This window comes from Sus scrofa, chromosome 1 (assembly GCF_054392235.1).
Source record: "Sus scrofa isolate SSC_HxYL_T2T_F1_AM1 chromosome 1, Sscrofa_HxYL_maternal_Yorkshire_Landrace_v2.0, whole genome shotgun sequence".
Classification (NCBI taxonomy): Eukaryota; Metazoa; Chordata; class Mammalia; order Artiodactyla; family Suidae; genus Sus; species Sus scrofa.
The window spans coordinates 44,342,723-44,368,080 of NC_139383.1; the positions used below are offsets into that span (position 1 = coordinate 44,342,723).

At 40.6% G+C, this 25,358-nt stretch overlaps 2 protein-coding genes across 5 annotated transcripts in view; one reads left to right on the top strand and one right to left on the bottom strand.

Annotated features, from left to right (window-relative positions):
- PHF3 (PHD finger protein 3) overlaps nt 1-25,358 on the top strand; it is a 1,103,753-nt gene that overhangs the window by 148,638 nt on the left and 929,757 nt on the right. The gene's annotated exons all lie outside the window — the stretch shown is intronic.
- The window catches only part of DCBLD1 (discoidin, CUB and LCCL domain containing 1), an 80,303-nt gene that overhangs the window by 45,593 nt on the left and 9,352 nt on the right, over nt 1-25,358 (bottom strand). For 3 of the 4 annotated variants that reach the window (XM_084958381.1, XM_005654388.4, XM_084958386.1), the window contains exon 2: nt 10,888-11,100. In XM_084958381.1, the coding sequence (XP_084814507.1) occupies nt 10,888-11,100 (213 nt within the window). Of the gene's footprint in view, nt 1-10,887; nt 11,698-12,725; nt 14,258-25,358 lie in introns of those variants that run through there. The other variant, XM_084958380.1, reaches the window with a different exon arrangement.

A 25,358-nucleotide genomic window follows, 5' to 3' on the forward strand; every position in this document is an offset into this window, starting at 1 on the left:
GCCGGGCAGAGGGAAGTGAAGGGGAAGGACAAAAGGAGCAAAGAGGAGGGGAGTGATGAAAGTGGCTAACATGACACATGTATCAATCACCCTCATGTGGCGGTTACTATTATTATCATTATTTTTTATTTTTGAGGGCTGAGGGTACAGCATATGGAAGTTCCCAGGCTAGGGGTCAAACTGGAGCTGCAGCTGCCAGCCTACAGCAACATGGGATCATAGCAACATGGGATCTGAGCTGCATCTGCAACCTATACCACAGCTCACGGCAACACTGGATCCTTAATCCACAGAGTAAGGCCAGGGATCGAACCAGCATCCTCATGGTCACTAGTCGGGTTCATTACCGCTGAGCCGCGATAGGAATTCTTGTTAGTTTCTTCACAGTTACTATTACTTTGCCCATTTTAAAGGGAGAGGGATATGGAGCTACAGGAAGTTAAGTGATTTGCTCAAGGTCAAGCAATTAAATGAGCAATAAGGCAGGTATTTGGAGCCAGTTAGTCTAATTCCAGAGTCTGCCCTCTTAAGCACAATTGAAACTCTACACAGAAACAGAAGCATTCCTTTCCATCCAGGCTAAAAGCCAGTCTGCTTTTATTGATCCACAGTGACCTGGGAGGGCAAGTCTACAAAACCCCATCAGAACAAGGTCCTTTGAAATCCTGAGGAACCAGTATCTGGTTCCCACCAAGATCCCTCCAGCAAGTCCTTCCAGGAGTCTAGGAATAGCCCTACACTCTACCCACTGGGTGAAGATCAACTTCTAAGGGAGAACTAGAACCTTCTTAAATAACAGGAAAACAGACATGACAGCTGGGGCCCCTACAAGTGTGGTGGCAGAAACAATCCTCTGAGTGAACTCGAATCTCTAGGTTCTTTGTGGTCAGCAAGACTGGAAAAAGAACTTAACCAGTAAAGATTACAAGGTCACTAACACATTTTAAAGTTGAGAATAATGATCTTCGGTATGCATGTGCAGCCTTCCATCTTCAGTGTCATAAATAAAACAATGGGAGGTATTTCATATTTTAAATGGAGGTATATTGGTATGACAATGCCTGAATCTTCCCCCAAGTTCAAGATATTTTAATATTTTATATAACTAACCCATTATTTTATGTCATTAATATTAAAGGGGGATTGACAATCAGTACCAAAACATCTGAACTGTACTATAAACTAAATGCTTCGTGAGAGACAGGATTAAGACGGCAGAATAGAAGGACTGGAGCTCAACTTCTCTCCTAATAACAACAAAATTCACAACTAAAGACTGAGCAATCTCCACCCAAATGGACCGGAAACCTTAAAAAAGGTACCCTATTTCAGAAGAAAAAGAGAAGGCCACATCAAGAGGTAGGAGTGGCGATTTCACGATGTAAACAGCCCCATACCTCCCGGGTGGGAAGCTCCAAAGACTGAAAACTAACTGGTTCACAGAGACTCACCTACAGGAGTAAGAGTTCTGAGCCCCACATCAAACCCTCACCTGTGGGGATCTGGTACTGGGAGAAAGAGCCCCTGGAGCATCTGGCATTGAAGGCCAGTGGGGCTTGTGCACAGGAGCTCCACAGGACCGGGAGAAATAGAGACCCCATTCTTTTTTTTTTTTTTTTTTTTTTTTGTCATTTCTTGGGCCGCTCCCACAGCATATGGAGATTCCCAGGCTAGGAGTTGAATCAGAGCTGTAGCCACCAGCCTACGCCAGAGCCACAGCAACATGCGATCCGAGCCGCGTCTGCGACCCACACCACAGCTCACGGCAACGCCGGATCGTTAACCCACTGAGCAAGGCCAGGGATCGAACCCGCAACCTCATCGTTCCTAGTCGGATTCGTTAACCACTGTGCCACGACAGGAACTCCAGGAGACCCCATTCTTAAAAGGCACACACGGACTTTCACATATACTGGGTCCCAGGGCATAGCAAGGTCTCCATAGGAATCTGGGTCAAACCTGACTGTAGTTCTTGGAGGACATCCTGGGAAAACAGGGGTGAATGTGGGTTGTTGTGAGGGATGGACATTGAAGGCAAAGCTCTTGGGAATATTCAGCAGCAGTGCCTTTCTCTGGAGGTGGCCATTTTGGGAAAATCTGGCCCCACCCATCAGTCTGCACTGAGAAGCCCCAGGGCAAACAACAACCCACTGGGATCACAGCCCCACCCCTCAGTAAACAGGCTACCTAAAGACCTCTCAGGCACACAGCTGCCTTTAATCCCATCCAGAGACTAAGCCCCACCCACTGGAGGGATTAGAATCACCTCCACCTACCAGTGGGCAGGCATCAGCCCTTCCCATCAGGAAGCCTACAGCAAGCCCCCATACTGACTTCAGCCACAAGGGGGGTAGACTCCAGAAGTAAGAGAGGCTACAACTCTATTATCTGTAAAAAGGTCACCACATCAAAAACCTATAAAAATGAAGAGACAGAGAACTATAACTCAGAAGAGGGAGAAAGGAAAAACCCCAGAGAATAAGCTAAGCGATGAGGAGATTCTCACCATCCAGGAAAAAGACTTTAGATTGTTAATGCTGAAGATGATGCAAGAGATTGGAAATAAACTGGAGGCAAAAATGGATAACTTACAGGAAACACTGACCAAAGACATACAAGATATAAAACTTAAACAAAAAGAGATGCAAAATACAATAACTGAAATAAAAAATTCACTAGAGGCAGCTAATAGAATACAGGAGGCAGAAGAACGTGTAAATGAGGTGGAGGACAGATTAGTGGAAATTACGGATGCAGAACAGAAAAGAGAAAAAAGATTGAAGACAAATGAAGAGAATCTCAGAGAACTCTGGGACAACGTGAAACGCACCAACATCCGTATTATAGGGGTGCCATTAGGAGAAGAGAGAGAGAAGAGGACAGAAAAAATATTCCAAGAGATAATAGCTGAAAACTTCCCTAACATGGGAAAAGACCCACTCACTCAAATCCAGGAAGCACAACGAGTACCATATAAAATAAACCCAAGGAGGAATACATCAAGACACATATTAATCCAACTGACCAAAATTAAAGACAAAATCTTGAAAGCAGCTAGGGAAAAGAAACAACTAACATACAAGGGAACCCCAACAAGGTTATTGGCAGATATTTCAGCAGAAACTCTGCAGGCCAGAAGGGAGTGGCATGATATACTTAATGTGATGAAAGGAAAAAACCTCCAACCAAGATGACTCTACCCAGCAAGGCTCTCATTCAGGTTTGGAGGAGAAATCAAAACCTTCACAGATAAGCAAAAGAAGAGAATTCAGCAACACTAAACCAGCCTTACAACAAATACTAAAGGAACTTCTATAGGCAGAAAAGAAAAGACAGCAACAGGAAACAAAAATGCCGCAAATGACAAGGCTCACCAGGGAAGGTATATATACAGTAAAGATACGAAATCATCCATGCACAATTATACCACCAAAATCAGAAATCATGAGAAGAGGTGGGTACAAATGCAGGACACTGGAGATGAACTTGCAATTAAGAGAACAACAACTTAAAACAATCTCATATACATATAGACTCTTCTATCAAAACTTCAGAATAACTGCAAATCGAAAATCTACAATTGATACACAAACAAGGAATCTCTGGAGAAGAAATATATCTCATAGTAAATAAGTGCATAATCCACCATGAAGGGGGTCATTTGACATCATTTTGGAATGCTGAAGTCTTCTTAGAACTGATTCTGATTTCCTCTCCAAAGAACTTATGATAATTATAATTAAATAATGCAATTGTACATTACAATTAAATAATGCAGTACTACAATTGTATTATTAATAACCATTTCTCTCCATGGTATAATGTAAGGTCTCTAATGTCTTGTTTATCACATCACCTAGAATTGGTGTAATGTCTATATTGAAGAATCAGTAAGCTGTAACAAATTGTGAGGACATATTTATATAGTTACAATGTTTTTTAACCATTTTATATTTTACTTATTTTCAGAGGGTATATTATTTTTGTTATTCTTATCAGTTAAGTTATTCTTTTTATTATGCTATATAAAATACTTAATGGTATATAAGGCTTTCTTCTTTATAAATTTTAGTTGCATAATATACACAATTTTAATATAGTGCTAATTTTTAAAGAAAAATTGAAATGTAATAGATAATACTAAATAGTAAAGATGAAAGCCATTCAAAATGGGATAAAGTATAGAATAAATTTCCTATTTGTCTCAGCATATTTTCCATTCCATTTCTCCAGAGGGAGTCACTTAATCTGTTTCTTAAGATCCATGATATAATCTATGTGAATGCAATTATGTTTAAATATATGTATTTTATTCTGTAAAAAAAATAAATAAATAAAAATATAGTACAAGAAAAAATAAAATAAAATAAATGCTTCGTGATCCTGATTGGATTCTAGACCCGAAAAGGGACATTAGCCTTTCTTTTGAAGGGAGTCTCTGTTACTTTGGTCTCTTAAAACAAAAACACAGAATTCCCTTAGTTACAGTGAAAACAATCTATATTAGGCAAAGTGTGATACTTCTTAAAAGATTTTTTTGGGCCAGGATTTTAGGACACGTGATCTTAAAAGTCAGTTTATATGTTTTTATACAAAAATTTTTATAAGTTTAAAAGTCACTTAAAAATATCTTTTTTTTTTTTTGTCTTTTTAGGGCCTCACCCACAGCATATGGAGGTTCCCAGGCTAGGGGTTGAATCGGTGCTGTAGCCCCTGGCCTAAACCAGGGCCACAGCAACGTGGGATCTGAGCTGTGTCTGTGACCTATACCACAGCTCATGGCAATGCCAGATCCTTAACCCTCTGAGTGAGGCCAGGGATCAAACCCACATCCTCATGGTTCCTAGTCGGATTAGTTTCCGCTGCACCACAACGGGAACTCCTAAGAGTTGTTTAAAAAATCTTTAAAAACTTATTTTGTTCTTAACATATTTTCTAAAGCAAGTTTCATATAGTTTATCAACATTGCTGCGTCCTGGCTGTTTCAAGGATATTTTGCAAGAGTCAGTGTCTTAACTCAGCCAAAGATATAGAAGTACTTTCTTCTAATTGATGTTTTTTTGTTTGTTTGTTGTTTTTGTTTTTTTTTTTTTTTTTTGCTATTTCTTGGGCCGCTCCCGCGGCATATGGAGGTTCCCAGGCTAGGGGTCCAATTGGAGCCGTAGCTGCCGGCCTATGCCAGAGCCACAGCAACGCGGGATCCGAGCCACGTCTGCCACCTACACCACAGCTCACGGCAATGCCGGATCGTCAACCCACTGAGCAAGGGCAGGGACCGAACCCGCAACCTCATGGTTCCTAGTCGGATTCGTTAACCACTGCGCCACCACGGGAACTCCCTAATTGATGTTTGAATCTGAAATATCAGCCATAATTAAATGATAAATGGCAGAATAATAGCTTTATCTTGTATCAGGCCTTTTAACATCAATGAGATCAAGTATATATTTCGCTTGATGACTGTGAAAGCTGGTATGGGTCACACTTGTTTACAGTACATTATGCTACCACAAATGTGGATTATGAAAGCACCCAAAATATAGGAACCAAACATTTTAAACAAAATTGGCATGGGGAGATGAACCATCACCAGTGAACTGCAAAATGATTAAAATTGTACAGCTTCAGCATATTCACAATGGTTAACGCAATCACATCCCAAGTCTGTCCACTCTTGGCAGAGCTTACAAACATGATTGCCAGAAAACATTATTCTTTTCCAAAACATTAATTCCACATTTAAAAATCTGATAGTGTTGAGCTAAAATCTCTTGACAATGGGTTTTGGCAATTAATTGAAAAAAACAAAAACAAACAAACAAAAAAGACAAAAAACTGAGCTGGATAAACCCAAACTATTCAGCTGTGGTGTAACTGTTAGAGCCCTGTATACTGGATTTTCAGGAGGTATTCCAGAATGTGTCTTCCCCAGGGCACTTCAGTGGGCACTCCCCTACACTGTGGCCCAGGCAACAGCCTATGGATCCCTGGAGCCCTGAGCTGACTCTAGGGCCCTCCCTCTGCAGTCCTGTGGCCACACTGGCTGCAGAGGGGTCTCCCACAGTCCCAGGGAGCTGGGCTACTACGGTCCCATAGGAATGCCCACTCCCTGAGCTCACATGGGCAAACCAAGCACTCTGCTTCCTCCTTTTCCTCTGCAGATACCTGCACTCCTTCAGGAGGTTCAAACTGATGGGGGACTATTTTAACTAAATTAAAACACTGCTCTAGGAGTTCCCATTGTGGCTCAGGGGTTAACGAACCCACCTAGCATCCATGAGGATGCAAGTTTGATCTGTGGCCTCGCTCAGTGGGTTAAGGATCCAGTGTTTCCATGAGCTGTGGCAGAGGTTGCAGACATGGCTCGGATCCCAAGTTGCTGTGGCTGTGGTGTAGGCTGGCAGCAACAGTTCCAATTAGACTCCTAGCCTGGGAACCTCCATATGCCTAAGGTGCGGCCCTAAGAAGACAAAAAGACCGCAAAAACAAAAAACAAAAAACAAAAAACAAACAAAAAAATACTGCTCTAAAGTTAGTGTTCTTAGTCAAAGAAAATCTATGTGTTTTTAAAATCAAGAAACGTGTTTATTACAGTTTGGAGATACCTTAGAAATCTATACATAGAACTTCCATATGACCCCGCAATCCCACTCTTGGGCATCTATCTGGACAAAACTCTACTTAAAAGAGACACATGCACCTGCATGTTCATTGCAGCACTATTCACAATAGCCAGGACATGGAAACAACCCAAATGTCCATCGACAGATGATTGGATTCGGAAGAGGTGGTATATATACACAATGGAATACTACTCAGCCATAAAAAAGGATGACATCATGCCATTTGCAGCAACATGGATGGAACTAGAGAATCTCATACTGAGTGAAATGAGCCAGAAAGACAAAGACAAATACCATATGATATCACTTATAACTGGAATCTAATATCCAGCACAAATGAACATCTCCTCAGAAAAGAAAATCATGGACTTGGAGAAGAGACTTGTGGCTGCCTGATGGGAGGGGGAGGGAGTGGGAGGGATCGGGAGCTTGGACTTATCAGACACAACTTGGAATAGATATACAAGGAGAGCCTGCTGAATAGCATTGAGAACTTTGTCTAGATACTCATGTTGCAACAGAAGAAAGGGTGGGGGAAAAATGTAATTGTAATGTATACATGTAAGGCCCCTTGCTGTACAGTGGGAAAATAAAAAAATTAAAAATAAATAAATAAAAGAAAGAAAGAAACGTGTTTATCAAAGAAAAAACAGAGGAATTCTGTCGTGGCTCAGTGGTTAATGAATCTGACTAGGAACCATGAGGTTGTGGGTTTGATCCCTGGCCTTGCTGAGTGGGTTAAGGATCTGGCGTTGCTGTGAGCTGTGGTATAGGCCAGCAGCTACAGCTCCAATTAGACCCCTAGCCTGGGAACCTCTATATGCCTTGGGTGTTGCCCTAGAAAAGACAAAAAGACAAAAGAAAAAAAAAAGAAAAAGAAAAAACAGAGTGGACAGAAGACATAACAATACCCACAGCTGAACCTTCTGAAGTCCTCCTCCTAATATTTTGCTGAAGTTATGTCCTATCTTATTTTATTCAGAACTTTTTTTATTATTATAACATGACTGTGTACTCATATTTTATCTAACATTATAAGTAGCTTCCCATGTTAACAGTTTTTTTCAACAAATAGCTGTTTAATATTCCAATAAGAATTAATGTTTCACTTAACTGCTTCCTTGCACTGAACTTTTGCATTCACTTTTAAAATCATTAATCTAGGAGTTCCCGTTGTGGCTCAGTGGTTAACGAATCCAACTAGGAACCATGAGGTTGCAGGTTCAATCCCTGGCCTCGCTCAGTGGGTTAAGGATCCAGCATTGCCGTGAGCTGTGTTGTAGGTCGCAGACATGGCTCGGATCTGGCATTGCTGTGGCTGTGGCGTAGGCCGGCAGCTACAGCTCAGATTAGACCCCTAGCCTGGGGAACTCCATATGCCACAGGTGTGGCCCCAGAAAAGAAGATAAATAAATAAAATCATTAATCTATATAGTATCTACCACATTCAAGTCACTGGATTAAATACTGTAAGTGCACATATATGAATTAAGTGGCTCCTCAATGCTCTTCAAAACTACAAAAGACACAAGCATATAACAGATACTTACGCATGTGTACACCTACTACACTTGGCCCTAAGCCACTTAATTCTTTTAAAATAGCTTATAGGTTTGAAACATTCTAATTTCCTTCCCATTGTATTCCTTTTATTGCTAATTTCTGTTATTTGCTGGATTTGCCTTAACATGACTGATCAGGGAAGCTTTATTTATTTATTTTGTCTTTTTAGGGACACACCCACGGCATATGGAGGTTTCTAGGCTAGGGGTCAAATCAGAGCTGTAGCTGGTGGACTACACCACAGCCACACCAATGCAGGATCCCAGCCATGTTTAACCTACACCACTGCACACAGCAATGCTGGATCCTTAGCCCACTGAACGAGGCCAGGGATTGAACCAGCATCCTCATGGATACTAGTCGGGTTAGTTAATCACTAAGCCACGATGGGAATTTTTAAAGTAGCCTTAAAAATTCTGAGCATCATTAAATATTTTACCTTAAGAACATCCCAACCCAAAATATTAACTACACTTGCATTTTAGGCAAAATTGCTGGATGATGTAACACTGGGCTGCTCCACCCCGGAAGGGTGATGATGTGCTGCGGGTTTTTTGGGTATTGGGACTGGGAGAGGAAGAAACATGTGGAAAGGGATGTCTTGGAGCTATAAAGAGACAGACATAAATTTTCCTTTCAGCCCTTAACTAGCTGTGTAATCTTTAGCATGTTAATTAAAAACCAAAAAAAAACAAAAAACAAAAACAAAAAACCAAAACTCACCATGCCTCAGTTTCCCTATTTATAAAAAAGAGTTAATATTTACTTTGCAGGGTGGATATAAGGATTCTAGAGAAATCTAAGAGAATCTGTGTAAGGGCCAAGCATGTGCCCGGTGTACAATGACTGTGTTTATTTCCATAATGAGCATAAATTTTGTTTTTAAAAGACAAACATAACTATGTAGGAAAAATTTAAATAGGAAAATGAATTTCCTGGGCTTTCTTGAAGTTCATCGCAATTCATTACTCACTTCTTAGTGAAGAGTCTAGTCTTGAATATTCAAGAAGCTAGAAACTGGACTAGAGTGCCTGAGGCAGACCATGATCACCCTGTAATCCAGCTTCTAAAACATAGTTAATCCCATGCTCTCCCTCCTTCCTGTATACTTCTGAATATACATCAAAGACAGAGTAAACGCCCTGGTGTGGGAAAGCCATATCCATTCTCCTCCAGTCCTGGTGCAGGATGACTTGCTTCCCAGCCTCTGAGCTGAGAGAGACCCAGAGCAACAGAGATGATTATGCGGATGCTCTGTCAGCAGGTGGATTTAACTGCTCATTTTCCAGGAAAGTAAATGCTTCCCCAGAGAGACCAGTGTCAGAAAAATGCTGGCCCTGCAGCACTTACCCTCGCATTTCACACTGGGGCTCTGACACTCAATACCCTCCCTGGAATCTGCAGGAAGTGTCCTGGCTAATGAGGGGCTCCCTGAAGAGTGCCTCCATAAATTAACACACATTCAATTATCAGAGCTACTCAGCAGTAAGTGTTCCCAGGGGCTTTAAGCGGCCCCAGGATTCTCATTTTCCCCACTGGAGTCAAACTGGAGTTAAAAAGTTGCGACCCACTCTATGAAATCAACCACCTTTACTCTGTCAGAGTGATTTAACCATCATTAAAAGAGAGATACTATTTCCAGGGGTCCAGCCTCTGTGGGGGCTAGGTAAGTTCAGACCTCTGAGTGGTCTCAGGGCTGGTCTGGGCTTCTACGCTGGGAGGAGGCCCTACACTGGAGAAGTGGAGTCTCTGGCTACAAAAGTAAAGGCAGCCTTGAAAGCTGTGTGTTGGAGAAATGGCCTGTAGAACTAGCAGGCAGACAGGGTTTTGCTTAAAACTAGCATCATTTTTGGAGTTGTAGGCACCAAGAGACTCAGGAAATCTCCAAAGAATCTCATATTATGTAAGAGTCTTTGTTTCCAAATTGTCTAAACCCAAGCTGTTTCCTTAAGCTGCGGATTGTAGGGTCACTGTTAATGGTGATTTCAGACACCTCTGTGCTAACTGCACATCCCAAAGCACAAAAAGCTTAATTTCAAAGGTTCCTCTGGCAATTGTCTTTTGCACTTGCCATTCGCCTACCCAGAAAACCGATCCCAGACACGCCACTTAGGTCTCTGCTCAAATGTCCTCTTACTGGAGAAAGCTTCCTCACCATCCCATTTGAAGCAGCCCAAACACACTCAGAACCAGACTCGGTATCACCTTAGGACGACTTATTTCCTAATTCCTTATTTTTCCTTCTAACTACCTCTCATATTACAGATGCATCTGCTTGTTTGTTTTCTACCTGCCCCTCCACCAATGTAAGTGCCACGAAAGGAGAACATTGTTTTTTCACTGCTCTATCCCGCTCAATCTGCCACGGAACAATTACACACACGATCACTTTTCAATAAATACCTGTCACACGCATGAATGACCTATAGATGTTTTAGCCAAATGCCATACATCTCCAATTCTTTTCCTGGCAAGATATAAAGTCAAACTAAGCTCCTCAGACCCACACAAGGATAACGCTAAGCTCTCCTCAAATGTCTTTGTTGCAGCATATGAAGCAAATATATCCATGTGAGCTACCCTGAGAGTAGGTTTCTCTTCTGATCTTCCCAGGCTGTAACACTAATGCACACACCACTTGCCTCCTCCTCAGATCTCACATTTTCCCACACTCACAGCAACCTACATCTTTTTTTCTTACCATACTGGTCAGAAGAGCTAGTGAAGAGAAGGTAGTCAGAAGCACAGGTCTGGGATTCAATATCCAAATCTCCCAACCTCAGGATCAGTCTCTTCCCTTTCGGTACTGTGATCGTCTTTTCACAAACAGTGTGATTGGGGTAAGTCCCTGGATAATTCTTAGATGTCATCGTGCCACTGTCCTTATAGGTCACTATGTGCCCACAGCCATCACCTGTTAAAAAGGATACCACAAGTAAGTGAAATTAATTCTCGACGAGGAGTGAGAAAATACAGTATAATTGTCACCTTATATATTTTATTTCTTCTATGAAGAGAGAAGGAAAAGCTAAAAAATAAAAAGATTGAATTATTAAACTGTATCTATTATTTCAGGTTATCTCATCTTTTGCTTCTCGGTTTAATCTTCTGAACGCTGCTGATCACGATGTTTCACAGATTAGCATGGAAAACCCTTACTGTTTCCAACACATCATTTAATCAAATAATCATCTATCCATCTACCCACCCACACCCTCACAGTAGGCCCTGGGCACTCACACATTTGCCACATGTGGTTTTGTCTATTTGCAAGCCAATGGCACGAAATAATTTGCAATGAAGAAAGGAGTACTGCTCACTTTGGAGGTTATTGTTCTGTCTCAAAGGGATAAGGTATGCAAAATGCTCCTCATAGAACCTGAGGCTTCTGCTGAGAGGACTCTGTTTAAAGAGTTTGTCACTCAGGGAGTTCCCATCCTGGCTCAGAAGTGGTGTAGGTTGCAGATGCACTTGGATCCAGTGTTGTTGTGGCTGTGGTATAGGCCAGCAGCTACGGTTCCAATTCAACCCCTAGCCTGGGAACCTCCATATGCCTTGGCCCTAAAAAGACACACACACACACACACACACACACACACACGCGCGCGCGCGCAAAAGTACGTCATTCAGGAGTTCCCGTTGTGGCGCCGTGGTTAACAAATACAACTAGGAACCATGAGATGCGGGTTTGATCCCTGGCCTTGCTCAGTGGGTTAACGATCGGGCATTGCCGTGAGCTGTGGTGTGGGTCGCAGACGCAGCTCGGATCCCGTGTTGCTGTGGCGTAGGCTGGCAGCTACAGCTCTGATTAGACCCCTAGCCTGGGAACCTCCATATGCCGCGGGAGCAGCCCTAGAAAAGGCAAAAAGACAAAAAAAAAAAAAAAAAGTATGTCATTCAGCTGGAGATTAACAATCACTCAACATTCATATCTCCGGTAATAACAGTCACAGATGTAAAGGTTCCTGATAGACTTAGGATGTATCATTAGTCAAAGATCTACTGTTATTAAGTGCTTGCCACATACTGGACATGGCAATGCTGGAAACACATGAAACCAGCAATGGCTGCTTACTACTCAGAGTGAAAGGAGGGACGGTCACATGTTCATATAATTATAGTACAAGGTGCCCTGTGCCACATTGCGAGCAAAAGGTCAAAGAGCTGAAGAGAGAATCTATTTCAGTGAATTATCACTACTTCACCAAAACAAGAAATTTTAAGATTTTTCTGAATAGGAAACAATCAACTGACCAACAGGTTGGTCTGGTAAATTACAGTGACCAAGTATATCACTCAGATATTTAACAGCACACACAACTGGGTGGGCTGCAAGGTTAAAGAGCAAATATTGCATTTAAAGTACAAAATACCAGAGTTCCTGTCGTGGCTCAGTGGAAATGAATCTGACTAGTATCCATGAGGACACAGGTTCAATCGCTGGCCTCGATCAGTGGGTTAAGGATCCGGCGTTGCTATGAGCTGTGGGGTAGGCTGCAGATGTGGGTCGGATCTGGTGTGGCTATGGTATAGACCAGCAGCTGTAGCTCCAATTTGGACCCCTAGCCTAGGAACCCCCATATGCCGAAAGTACGGCCCTAAAAAGATAAAAGATGAAAGAAAGACAGACCGACCAACCCGTGGTTAATATGGCTTCAGAGAAAGATGGAGGGAGAGAAAGCAGAGGTCTGTTGGAGAAGGAACTCTCTGAGGTGGTAGAGGGCCCTGGTACTCCAAAGCCTCTATGGAGAAGCCCCAACTTAGGGATCCCAGGAATCTGAAACCCGAAGTGGCCTTCTTCCATCTCCAGCCTATTCCCTGCAAGACAAGGATCCACCAGAGTCTTCCTTTATTTTACTTTCTTCTTGCCCTGAGGCCTGCAGCCCAAAAGACGATGGAGGCCTAGTTAAAATCAGGCATGGGGAGAACTGCACACTATCCAAAATCAGCAGCCAACCTCTAGGGAAGGAACCACCTATTATGCAGAAACTCTCATAAGATTCCAAGCCGTGAGGCTGGACTGGGGGAGAGTTGACCTCAAGAATCAATGGGTTAGAGAGTACCAGGGGGGAATATAGACGGCAGAGATAAAACTACTCTGAAACCGGAAGGCCCAGGCAGAAGAAGTTGTGGAATTTATACAATAGGCAATTGGGGCCCACAGAGGGTTTGAGAAGGGAGATAATGAAGAGGTATTTGAAAAAGACTTGATATGAGAACTAGAATGCAGAAGAATCTGCATCAGAAGAGTAGCAGGAGGGCTAGGAATGAGGTAGCTGGAATTGGAAGGGAAAGAAAAACAGGGGGTAGTTCACAGGAAAAAAAATAAAGACTCGGGTTTTGGCTAATGATAGTGAGAAAGACAAGAACATTGAGATTTTGAGTCCAGAAATGACTGGAGCACTGAGGCTAAGATGATGGAAAAGGAAGCCTGGAGGGCAAGCAGGTTGGAAACAAAGGTTATAAGTTTGGTTCTTAAGTTTGGGGTGATTTCTCTAGTTCTTGCTCTCTCTGGCAATAAGTGTCAAATTGTTGAGAATTAAATGAAAATTACACCCGGGTAATATGTATGGTGCAGAAGCACACAGTGTCCAGGCTTTCAATTTAAAATCTGAATTGTCCACCTGCTTTTAAAAGCTTCGGTTTAAAAAAAAAAAAATCCAATTTATACTTTCTCTTGGAAATTGGAAAACATGGCAACCGTACCAGCAGCTGCTCTCTGATACAGTGGCTGCCCCTTTAAAGGAGACAAAGGCCTTAGGGGCCCCCCCCCTGCCCCCCGGTCCTGATAATTCACTTCTAAGACTTGTCTCACCTTAGGAGACAAGTGATGCTCATCGATTTGGAGCATCACTGGATTTTATCATGTGATTTGGAGCACTCTGATGAAACAGCACCAGGGTAACTAGTGTAAAATTAGGCACATAAATACACACATAACGAACCCTCGCTAAACCACCAAAATATCACCTGGTCAAACAAATGGCTCTTTTCTTACTGCTAAGAAATTCTGCTTCTATAAGAGAGAAATGAGGTCTTTTTGCAAAAAAAAAAAAAAAAAAAAAAAAAAAAAAAAAAAACCCACAGCTAGATTTAAAATGAGGATGAATTGCCTGTGAATCAGCCTATACATGATTATTGCATTCTAATCTTTTTTAAGTGACATGTCATGACAATGGGATTTTCAAGGAAAATCCCAGGGTGTGACTTTTATTCAACCCTGTAATTATGCTTCTTTCCAACACCTTCTACTCTAAAGCCTCAGAGGAAACATTTCACCCAGTGACGCTGGCAGAGGAAGCAGGCAGAGGAAGCAGGTTTAAGTTTTTAACACTTCCATCGTTCCTTTACTTGGGAGACCTGTGCCTCCTCAGGAAAGTCTCCCTTTTCCATAAACTATCAGAATGAAACTAGGTCTCTGTTCTGCCACAAAAACTGAAAGGAACTGCTGAGTTCTAACTAATTAAAAAGCAAACTGTCATCAGAATCTGCCAATTTCACTCTTGCCTACAGAAGACCATTTATGGAGTTTTATGTGGCAAGCACTAATACAATACACTTATTCCACAGGTATTAACGATATCAGGAATTTTCTTTTTGTCTTTTTCAGGCTGCACTCACTGCATATGGAAGTTCCCAGGCTAGGGGTTGAATTGGAGCTGTAGCAACGCTAGATCTGAGCCATGTCTGCAACCTACACCGCAGCTCACAGCAAAGCCAGATCCTAACCCACTGCCAGAGGGCAGGGGGTCGAACCCACATCCTCATGGATACTAGTCCGGTTGGTTACCACTGAGCAACAAGAGGAACTCACCGGGAATTTTCAACCTATTGTTTTTCCACGGTTTTGATGACTTCAAAGGATTATACATAGTTAACATACTATATTATATAACTGGAAGTTGCTAAGAGAGTAGATTAAATGTCCTCACCACAAAAAGGAAACTGTAATTATGTAAGATGATAACAGTGTTAGCAAATGCTATAGTGTTAAACAAATTTGAAATACATAAATGTATAAAACCAATGCATTGTAGACTTAAACTTACACAATGTCACATGTCAATTATATCTCAATAAAGCTAGAGGGGAGTGGGGAAAGAACTAGAAATATGCCAAAAGGGAAATGGAAAACTGCTAGGGAAAGAAAATGAGTATGAGATCATATATCAAATAAGGCAGATACATGCAAATGAAAACAACAGAGTCACACTGTTCCCATGACTGCATCCTAAGAGTCTTGTAGCTTAACTCAAAGACCATCTCTAATTAAGAACCACTGATAAGAAAGACAAGATTTAAAAATCTATCAGTTTGGAGTTCCCGTCATGGCTCAGCGGAAATGAATCCTACTAGGAACCACAAGGTTGCGGTTCGATCCCTAGCCTCTCTCAGTGGGTTAAGGATCCCGAGGTGATGTGAGCTGTGGTGTAGGTTGCAGATGTGGTGGCTCGGATCCCAAGTTGCTGTGGCTGTGGTATAGGCTGGCAGCTGCAGCTCCGATTAGACTCCTAGCCTGGGTACCTCCATATGTCACAAGTGCAGCCCTGAAAGCAAAAAAAAAAAAAAAAAAAAAAAACTATCAGTTCATGTCCATATGTAACATGTCAACATCAGTATTGTGGTTGTGATATTATACTATACAGCATCTGTCTGTGTTATTTATTACAACTGCCTGTGATCTATGATTACCTGAGGGTAAAATTTTTACTTAAAAATTGAAGAAAAAAAAAAACAAAAAAAAAACCCTGTCAGTCTGGTTAAATTTGGCTGAGGGGGTGAAAATGAAAGGGCTTTTATTTTCTATTTTATACTTTTCCATACTATTTGGATTTTGTGATTCTGCATGTTTTTTCTATTTAAATTATTATTATCATTTTTGCTTTTTAGGGCTGCACACACGGCATATGGAAGTTCCCAGGCTAGTGTCAAAACGGAGCAGCAGCTGCCAGCCTACACCACAGCCACGGCAATGCGGCTGCAACCTACAACACAGCTCAAGGCAACGCTGGATCCTTAACCCACTGAGCAAGGCCAAGGATTGAACCTGCACCCTCATGGATACTAGTTAAGTTTATTTCTGCTGAGCCACAAAGGGAACTCCCTTTAAATTATTTTTAAAGTATTTATACAAGTTTGCATTGAAAAGACCTATATGGAATGACAATCAATAAAGAGGCCATTTTTCTTCTAAAATCTCTGTACCAAATCCATTCACGAAGTTCTCACCTTTGTCAAGGAGCATGCGGTATTGAGTTTTAGGAGGTTCACAATGTATGCCCCAGTTTAAAGGTGAGAAAATACAATATATTTTCCTTAAGTCTACTCAACCAATGGTAGAGCCCAGATGACAATTTCCAGATGGTCTAATTCTAGGATTTTAAAAACACTTTTGCCTTACCTCTTTATCTGATCTTGTAACACATGTATATTTGTGTTTAATCTTGGAAAACCACCTACCCTGCTGCCCTATCAGACTTTTCTTTAGATATTTTCACAATATTCATCTATTAAAACAAGACGCTCCCTGATAAGATGTAGCTTATCTTGCAAGGGTCACAAATAAATGGAAGACCATTGGGTAGAAGGTCAAGAAAGAACTCTAAAATGAATGGATCTGGAAGGTTACCATCTAAATGACACTAAAATGAATGTATCTGGCAGGTTACCATCCATACTGATGGATCTTGGCATGTCTAGAAGTGAGACAAACAGATATAACATGTCCCCTGAGAGGATAAAAGTTACTATACTACAAAGCTATGATAATCAAAACAGTGTGGTACTGAAGTTCCCCTAGTGGTGGCACAGCAGGTTAAGGATCTGACATTGTTCCCCTAGTGGTGGCACAGCAGGTTAAGGATCTGATATTGTAATTGCTGTGGCTCTAGTCACAGCTGTGGTATGGGTTTGATCCTTGGCCCTGGAACTTCTGCATGTTGTAGGCCTGGCCAAAAAGAAAAAAAGAAACAAAACAAAACAAAAACCAGTATGGTACTGGCACAGAAACAGATATATAGATCAATGGAACAGGAGAGAAAGCCCAGGAATAAACTCATACACTTAACGTCAATCTATGACAAAGGAGGCAAGAATATACAATGGAGAAAAGACAGTCTCTTCTATAAATGGTGCTCTGAAAACTGGACAGCTATATGTAACAGAATGAAATTAGAACATTCTCTAATATTGCACACAAAAGTAACCTTAAAATGGATTAAAGACCTAAATGTAAGATAGGATACTATAAAACTCCTGGAGGAAAACTTAGGCAGAACAGTCTTTGACATAAATTCCAACAATATGTTTTTGGATCCATCAGCTAGAGTAATAGACACAAGCAAAAGCAAAAATCAACAAATGGGACCTAATCAAACTTAAAAGTTTTTTATAGCAAAGAAATCACCAACAAAATGAAAAGACAACATATGGAATGGGAGAAAATATTTGCCAACAATGCAACCAACCCAAGGGCTTAATTTCCAAACATACAAACTGCTTATACAGCTCAATATCAAAACCAACAACCCAATCAAAAAATGAAAACACTGGAGTTCCCTTTGTGGCATGGTGGAAACAAATCCAACTAGGAACCATGATGTTGAAGGTTCAATTTCTGGCCTAAGGAGGTTAAGGATCTGGTGCTGCCATGAGCTGTGCCATAGGTCACAGATGCGGCTCAGATCTGATGTGTTTGTGGTGTAGGCCAGCAGGTGTAGCTCTGATTGGACCCCTAGCCTGGGAACTTTCATATGCCACAGGAGCAGCCCTAAAAACCAAAAAAGCAAAAAAAAAAAAACAACAACAACAACAAAAAAAAAACCCAGGAAAGAAAAGAAAACACCTAAATAGACATATAGATGGCCAATAGGCACATGAAAAGAAGCTCAACATTGCTAATTACTAGAGAAATGCAAATGAAAACTACTATGAAGTACCACCTCGTACTAGTCAGAATCGCCATCATCAGAAAGCCTACAAATAATAAATATTAGAGAGGGTGTGGAGACAAGAGACCCCTCCTACATTGTTACTGGGAATGTCAAATTCATGCAACCACTATGAGGAACAGTATGGAGGTTCCTTAAGAAACTAAAAATAGAACTATCATATGATCAAGCAATCTCACTCCTGGGCATGGATCTAAAAAAAACCCCATAATTCGAAAAGATATATGCACCCCAATGTTCATTGCAGTAAAACAGCGAAGACATGGAAACACTTAAATGTCCATCAACAGAGGACTAGATAACGACAATGTAGTACATATACAAAGTGGAATATTATTTGGCCATAAAAAAGAATGAAATAATGCCATTTACACTTATATGGATGGACCTAGTGATTATCATACTAGGTAAAGGCAGAGACAAACATCACATGACATCATTTATATGTGGAATCTAAAAAATGCTGTAAGAACTTATTTACAAAACAGAAAGAGACTAATAGACATAGAAAACAATCTTACAGTTACCAAAGGGAAAAGGACAGTAGGGATAAATTGGGAATTTGGGATTAACAGATACTTAGTACTATATATAATAAACAACAAAGACAGAATCTATAGAATAAGGAACTATATTTGCTATCTTATAATAACCCATAATGGAAAAGAATCTAAAAAAAAAAATATGTATATATAACTGAATCACTTTGCTGTACACCTAAATTAACCATATTTAATTTAAAAAATGAAGTTGGATTTGCAAATGTAATTTTAATAAATACAGATGCCAATTTTAAAAAAGATAATTAGGGTATTAAATAATATCAGGAGAGTATTATTCATTTTGTGTGATAACAGTATTGAGGTTATGTAAAAAAAAGTCTTTTTTGAAGTTCCTGCTGTGGCACACAGGGTTAAGTATCCAGCGTTGTCTCTGAGGTGGCACAGGTTTGAACCCCAGCCCTGTGCAGTGGGTTAAGGATCTGGTGTTGCTGCAGCTGTGGCATAGGTCTCACTACGGGTCATATTCGGAATTTCCACACGCCGCAGGTGCAGCCATTTAAAAAAAAAAAAAAAAAGGAAAATGTCTTTTTTCTTAGAGATGCCTACTGACGTATGCAGGGCTGAAATGACGTCATGACATGAAGTCTGGGACTTATAAAATTCTTTAGCGAAAAAGGAAAGGAAGAAAATAAATGAAAAAGATGGGGAAATGTGGATGGTTACTATAGCTGGATGATGAGGGTTCACGGGTTTGTTTGTTTTAATTAAAATGAGAAGAAATAAAGGTCAACCTTGAAAAGAAAAAAAATAACAATCTTGGTTTTATAATTAAGCTCCCAGTGGTGTTGGGAGGACTGAAGGGCAGTGAGCCACAGTGATGCTGCAGTGGGAAGGGCAGGGATACTGAACTGCCACCTACCATCAAGGGGGGACTGTGGAAAGATGGGGAAAGGCAGAAGCTTTGCCACAAGGAATCTACTCTTCAAAAGTGGCTACCATACAAAGTTCATCTTTTTCTTCCTTTGAACTGTAATTTAATTGCCAAAGCACATGATGACTAAACTATGTATCATTTCCTCCTCTGCTGAGACTGAAAGCTTCTCCCTTTGTAGAATATTTGAAGGCTGGTTGGTCCATGATGGGCCAAAATCCTGGCATTTGCTTAGAGCCACAACTGGTGAGACTGACCAACCACCTCTTTAAAACAACTTACAAAAACTGCATGTATGAAGCTCAGATTCTGAAAAACGTGTAAGTACTCACTAATATTTTATAACTCCCCAAGTGATCTCCACCCTGAATTTAAGCATTTTAATTCTGCGCACTTGAAAGCAATGTAAATTAGAGGAGTCAGACTATGATATTTCCAAGAAAATTGATGGAAAAGTGAAAGCCATGTTTTAGCAGACTAATTTTAAAACAAATATGAAGCACATACATAGATAAGAAGAAAAAAGGATTCAAGTGTTAATTTTTATGCTGTGGGATCAGAAAGTGATTTTTTTCCATTTTACTTTTTTTCTGAATTTTCTACAGTATGAATACATTATGTATAAACCAGAAAAATAATAGAATGAAAGTCCCCTAATGTTCTCTGTAACATTAAAGTCTAATTTCACATTAGTCTTGAGGTATACAAACTGGAAGAAGTCTCTGCAAACCACATACCCAAATTGTTGTTACAAACTTAACACCTTGGAACTTAGTAACAGTTCCCATCTGAAGCAGTTCACAGTCAAGGGGAGAAAGAGGCAAGCTCACAAGTAATTCCTGAGAGTAGAGTGAAGTGACAGGTCCAAAAACCAGATGTGGACTCCCTATCTGTTCTCCAAATGTCTGAAATGAATGGATGTGTCCCTACCTTTCAGCCTTTTACACCAGCTGTGTGGGAAGTGTGGTATTTCTACATAAGCTTAAAACAAATCCCAGATGCTTGTCTACACGAGCCAACCATTTATTTAGTCTACTCTAATTCCAGACACTAAGAAAAGAAAACAATAACTTCCTTAAAAGACTATTTCCCTCTGATAAGAAAACATGTTCCACTAACAACAAAGAGAAATTAAGATATATCTGGTATGGACTAAGTTCCGCAACAGTACCAAGAATGATTTAGAATTTGAAAAAAAATTTTTACCTGAACTCTACTTGCTGGAATTTTTTTTGGATAAAGTAAAACTACTAGTGCAAAAATACTTTTAAGATTAATTATTAAGTAGTCCACAGACAAATGAGCAGCCCTCAAACTTGTTTTATTATGCCCCATAGACTATACATTTTTTTCAGTACAACCTAAGTACACATGCATACACCCACATAAATGACAAAGTCTAATGTTATAATACCTTTTACTATACATAATGCACTGTAATATTTCCTATTCTATTTATTTTTTGTTGTTGTTGTTTAATTTAAAGCATGCTGGTTGTGCCAAATGAACTGACTGTATCCCTCACGAATAGGCTACAAGCTGCAATTTGGGAAACAGTGCTCTAAGTTACCAAGATTGAAATCATTTCTAGAAACACAATTTCATTACAGTTGTACCCTTGCTCTTCCTACTATTCAAGCTACAACAGGTCTCAACACATACACTATCACCTGTGTGTGGGTGTGAGAAAATTTCTTCCCATGTCTGAAATCAAGTGAGCTCTTGATGACTACAATCTTTTCAACCACAAAAGGGAGCTTGCAATTATTACAGAGCTCTTGGTCTGATTATAAAAGGCGAACAGCTTTCCCCAGCTAGGACTAAGTTCACTGTCAGCCATACTCCCCTATACATTTTGCCCTTCTTCAGTTGTGCTTAACTTTTTTACCTTATGTGTTGTCTGGAAAGGAAGGGAAGAACAAGGGCAGGAGAGCCTTGTTAGTCTGTGTGAGAATAAAAAGAGTAAAACAGCAGTTATGATGGCAAAACTTCAGGTGTTCAAAATCTTCAGTTTTCCTGAAAGGAAAATGTATACTGTGCTGAAAGTCACAGCTATAGAAAAGAAACACACAGCCACAGTCTGCAGAACTCTACAGAATCTCTTTAAACTTCCATCATACCACATATAAAATAGATGCTAAAGATATCTAATGAAGATGACACTTTTGTCCCAGCCGATGAAAAGCATAAGTAAAGTAAGAGGAAACACAAGGGACTTACTGTCAAAAATCTCTCATGTAAACACAACACAATGCTTCCTATTAGCTAAAAAATCACCCAAATCAATTCATGAAAAGTTCATGAAAATTAAATCACTTCAAGTGGTCCTATCCAAGAGTCCCTACATTATTGGAGACTATTTCCATCAGTGTGCAAAGATGTCAATAATTTTAACATTAACCTATTAAAAAGCATCACTGGAGTTCCCGTTTTGGCTCAGTGGGTTAAGAACCTGACTGTGAGGATGTGAGTTCAATCCCTGGCCTCAACTCAGTGGGTTAAGGATCCAGCATTGCCCAAAGCTGCAGCATAGGTTGCAGATGCAACTCAGATTCAATGTTGCTCTGGCTGTGGTATAGGCCGGCAGCTGCAGCTCTGATTCGACCCCTAGCTGGGAAACTTCCATATGCCACTGGTGCAGCCATAAAAAGAAAAAAAAAATTTAAATTAAAAGCATCATTTATGCCTAATGGAAATATAAAGCTCAAAACCTAGTTTCATACTATTCTTTAATGTGCTATCAGCAAGATCAGTGAAAACTCTATAGTTCTTGGTCACTCTCCAGTCTTGTGACTCCTACAAAAAGGAAAAAAGAATGCTGAAAGGGTTGTGGATGTCGGGGAAGAGGGTTTGCACATGTGCTATTTTTCTAATTTCATAAACCATTTCCATATACTTGGGAGGTGACAGACCACAATGGTCATCAATTCATCATCTGTAATATAGAGACAGTACCCAATTCACAAGGTTATCACAGCATTAAATGATATAAAGCTACATATAAAGCACTGAGCATAGAGGCCAGCATACAGTGAGAATTCAATATATTTTAATAACTATATTTTTATTTTAAAATACTACACATACTAAAGTGTCAAGAATATTGCTTTATGGAGTTTCCTTCGTGGCTCAGCGGTTAATGAACTCAGAACCCAAGTAGGATCCAGGAGGATGTGGGTTTGATCCCTGGCCTTGCTCAGTGGGTAAGGATCCAGCATTGCCTTGAGCTGTGGTATAGGTTGCAGACGCAGCTTGGACCCCATGTTGCTGTGGCTGTGGTGTAGGCCAGCAGCTATAGCTCCAATTCAACCCCTAGCCTGGGAACTTCCATATGCCATGGGTGCAGCCTTAAAAAGCCAAAAAAAAAAAAAAAAAAAAAAAGAATATTGTTTTGAATTAGCTGGTTTCATCCAAATTCCATCACTAATTGGCTCTATGAGCCTAAGAAGTTACCTATTTTGTATTAATTTTCCTCATCTTCAAAATGACCAACCAAAACTGGGCATGGTAAAAACGAAGGAGGCTTGTATGTTTAAGTGCTTGAAACTGCTGCAAAGTCTACCTGGAAGACGTACCTAGGACCCACTACCTGTTAGGTCAGCACCTCTCAAAGTAGGCACTGTGGATCCTCAGTCCTAGAAGGTGACAAAGAGGTTACCCTCTTGTCTCCAAAAAAGAGCTGCAAGGCAAATAAGCTTCCAGAATCCTGTCTTTTTCTTTACCACGGGACATCTCAAAGCCCTTGTAGTGCATATGAAGCTCTAGCAGCAGAGGCAGTATGTAATATTTCCAGAAAACTCTGCTCAGTGAGCACCTACTGGAAGTAACGTTCTGTGGAACACACTGACCAGCTCCTGGGCTAGGCTCATAAAAGGGGGACACACAGATCCCTGAATGAGGCTGCTGGGATAAAAGATCAGATGTGGAGAGGTGAATTTTGGCCTTTAGAGTTCTAAAAATGACACTGATATTGTAATATATGACTGATAGCCAAAAGCAAGACTTCCCACCGTTGTTATTAAGTTACAAGTGCTTAAGTTACAAGGGGTCTTGCAACAGACTGGACACCTTGTTTGAGAGAAGTATCTTAATTTCACAGATGAAAATGACAACAACACTTGTTTGAATAGCAAAACAAGTCTGATGACTGTTTTATCCCTGATGAAGAGATGCTCAGGATAAGGAAGCTGGAGAAAAGTGGCTGCTGATCTTTACTGATAATGTCAGGGTGCTGAGGTAGTATCCATGCTGCAGTCGCGAAAGCTGAGGATAAAGTGTGAGCGGTTCTTCCCCTCTCTGCAATACCTTGTATTTTCTAAACTTGGATCCATGTTAAATATGCATGTCACCAATATCCACATAAAGCATAACTGCATATTGACTTTTCTCTCTGGTATCCAAAAATCCTAACACCATCAAGTACAGACAAAGTTCGTCTGAGTTCTAAAAGCTAAAACTGTGGATAAACAACAAGGTCCTCTGTACAGCACAGGAACTGTATTCAATATCCTATGATAGATCACAATGAAAAAGAATATGAAGGGAGTTCCCGTCGTGGCGCAGTGGTTAACGAATCCGACTAGGAACCATGAGGTTGCGGGTTCGGTCCCTGGCCTTGCTCAGTGGGTTAACGATCCGGCATTGCCGTGAGCTGTGGTGTAGGTGGCAGACGCGGCTCGGATCCCGCATTGCTGTGGCTCTGGCACAGGCCTGAGAACCTCCTACCCTGGGAACCTCCATATGCCATGGGAGCGGCCCAAGAAATAGCTAAAAAGAAAAAAAAAAAAAAAAAGAAAGAAAAAAGAACATGAAGAAGAATATCTATATATATGAATTGCTTTGATGTACAGCAGAAATTAACACTGTAAATCAACTATGTCAATAAAACTTTTTAAAAAGTTAAAACTATAAACATTTCACTCTTGCACCTGCATACACACAGGTGCTTTCACTTTGACAGATTTTTTTTTTTTTTTAATAAGAACCAAAAAGTTGGGAACAGGAAAACTATAAAATTAGTTGTGAAAGAGCTCTTATTAATACTTTGCATTTACCACCATTTATTGTAAAAGGTGACAGATACTGAGTGTTCTAAGGGACTTTATATTACCTTATTTAATCTCTAGGACAATCACATTTGATAGATATTATTACTTTCTTTTTCAAAAATTTTGAAACATTTCATACACACACATCCACACAGCTGTACATAAAGAATAATCTTGGAATTCCCATTGTGACTCAGCAGTAACAAACCCGACTAGTGTCCATGAGGATGCAGGTTTGATCCCCAGCCTTGCTCAGTGGGTTAAGGATCCAGCATTGCCATGAGCTGCAGTATAGGTCGCAGATACAGCTGGGATCCCACGTTGCTGTGGCTGTGGCATAGGCCTCCAGCTGTAGCTCTAATTTTACCCCTACCCTAGGAACGTCCACGTGCTGCAGGTGTGGCGCTTAAAAAAAAAAAAAAGAGTAATCTCTCAAATGTACAAGTATATACCGACATAGCTCTAAGATAGGGCATTTCCAACGCAGCCCAAGAGGCCTACAGCACCCTTTCTCCATCATGTGTCCCTCCCATTATCCTTGTTCTATGTGTGAAGGAGTTGAAGCTCTGAGAAGTTGAGTAACTCAGCCTCAGAGGCTGGGTTGGCATCTGAACTGCACCTGTCCACGGTTCCAGAGATCATGGAACTTAGGCACTGAGGCTGCAATTGCTGAAGTCTCCCATTTCAGAGATGAGGAGACTGAGGCAGAGTGATTCAAGACACTGCCTAAGATCATAATA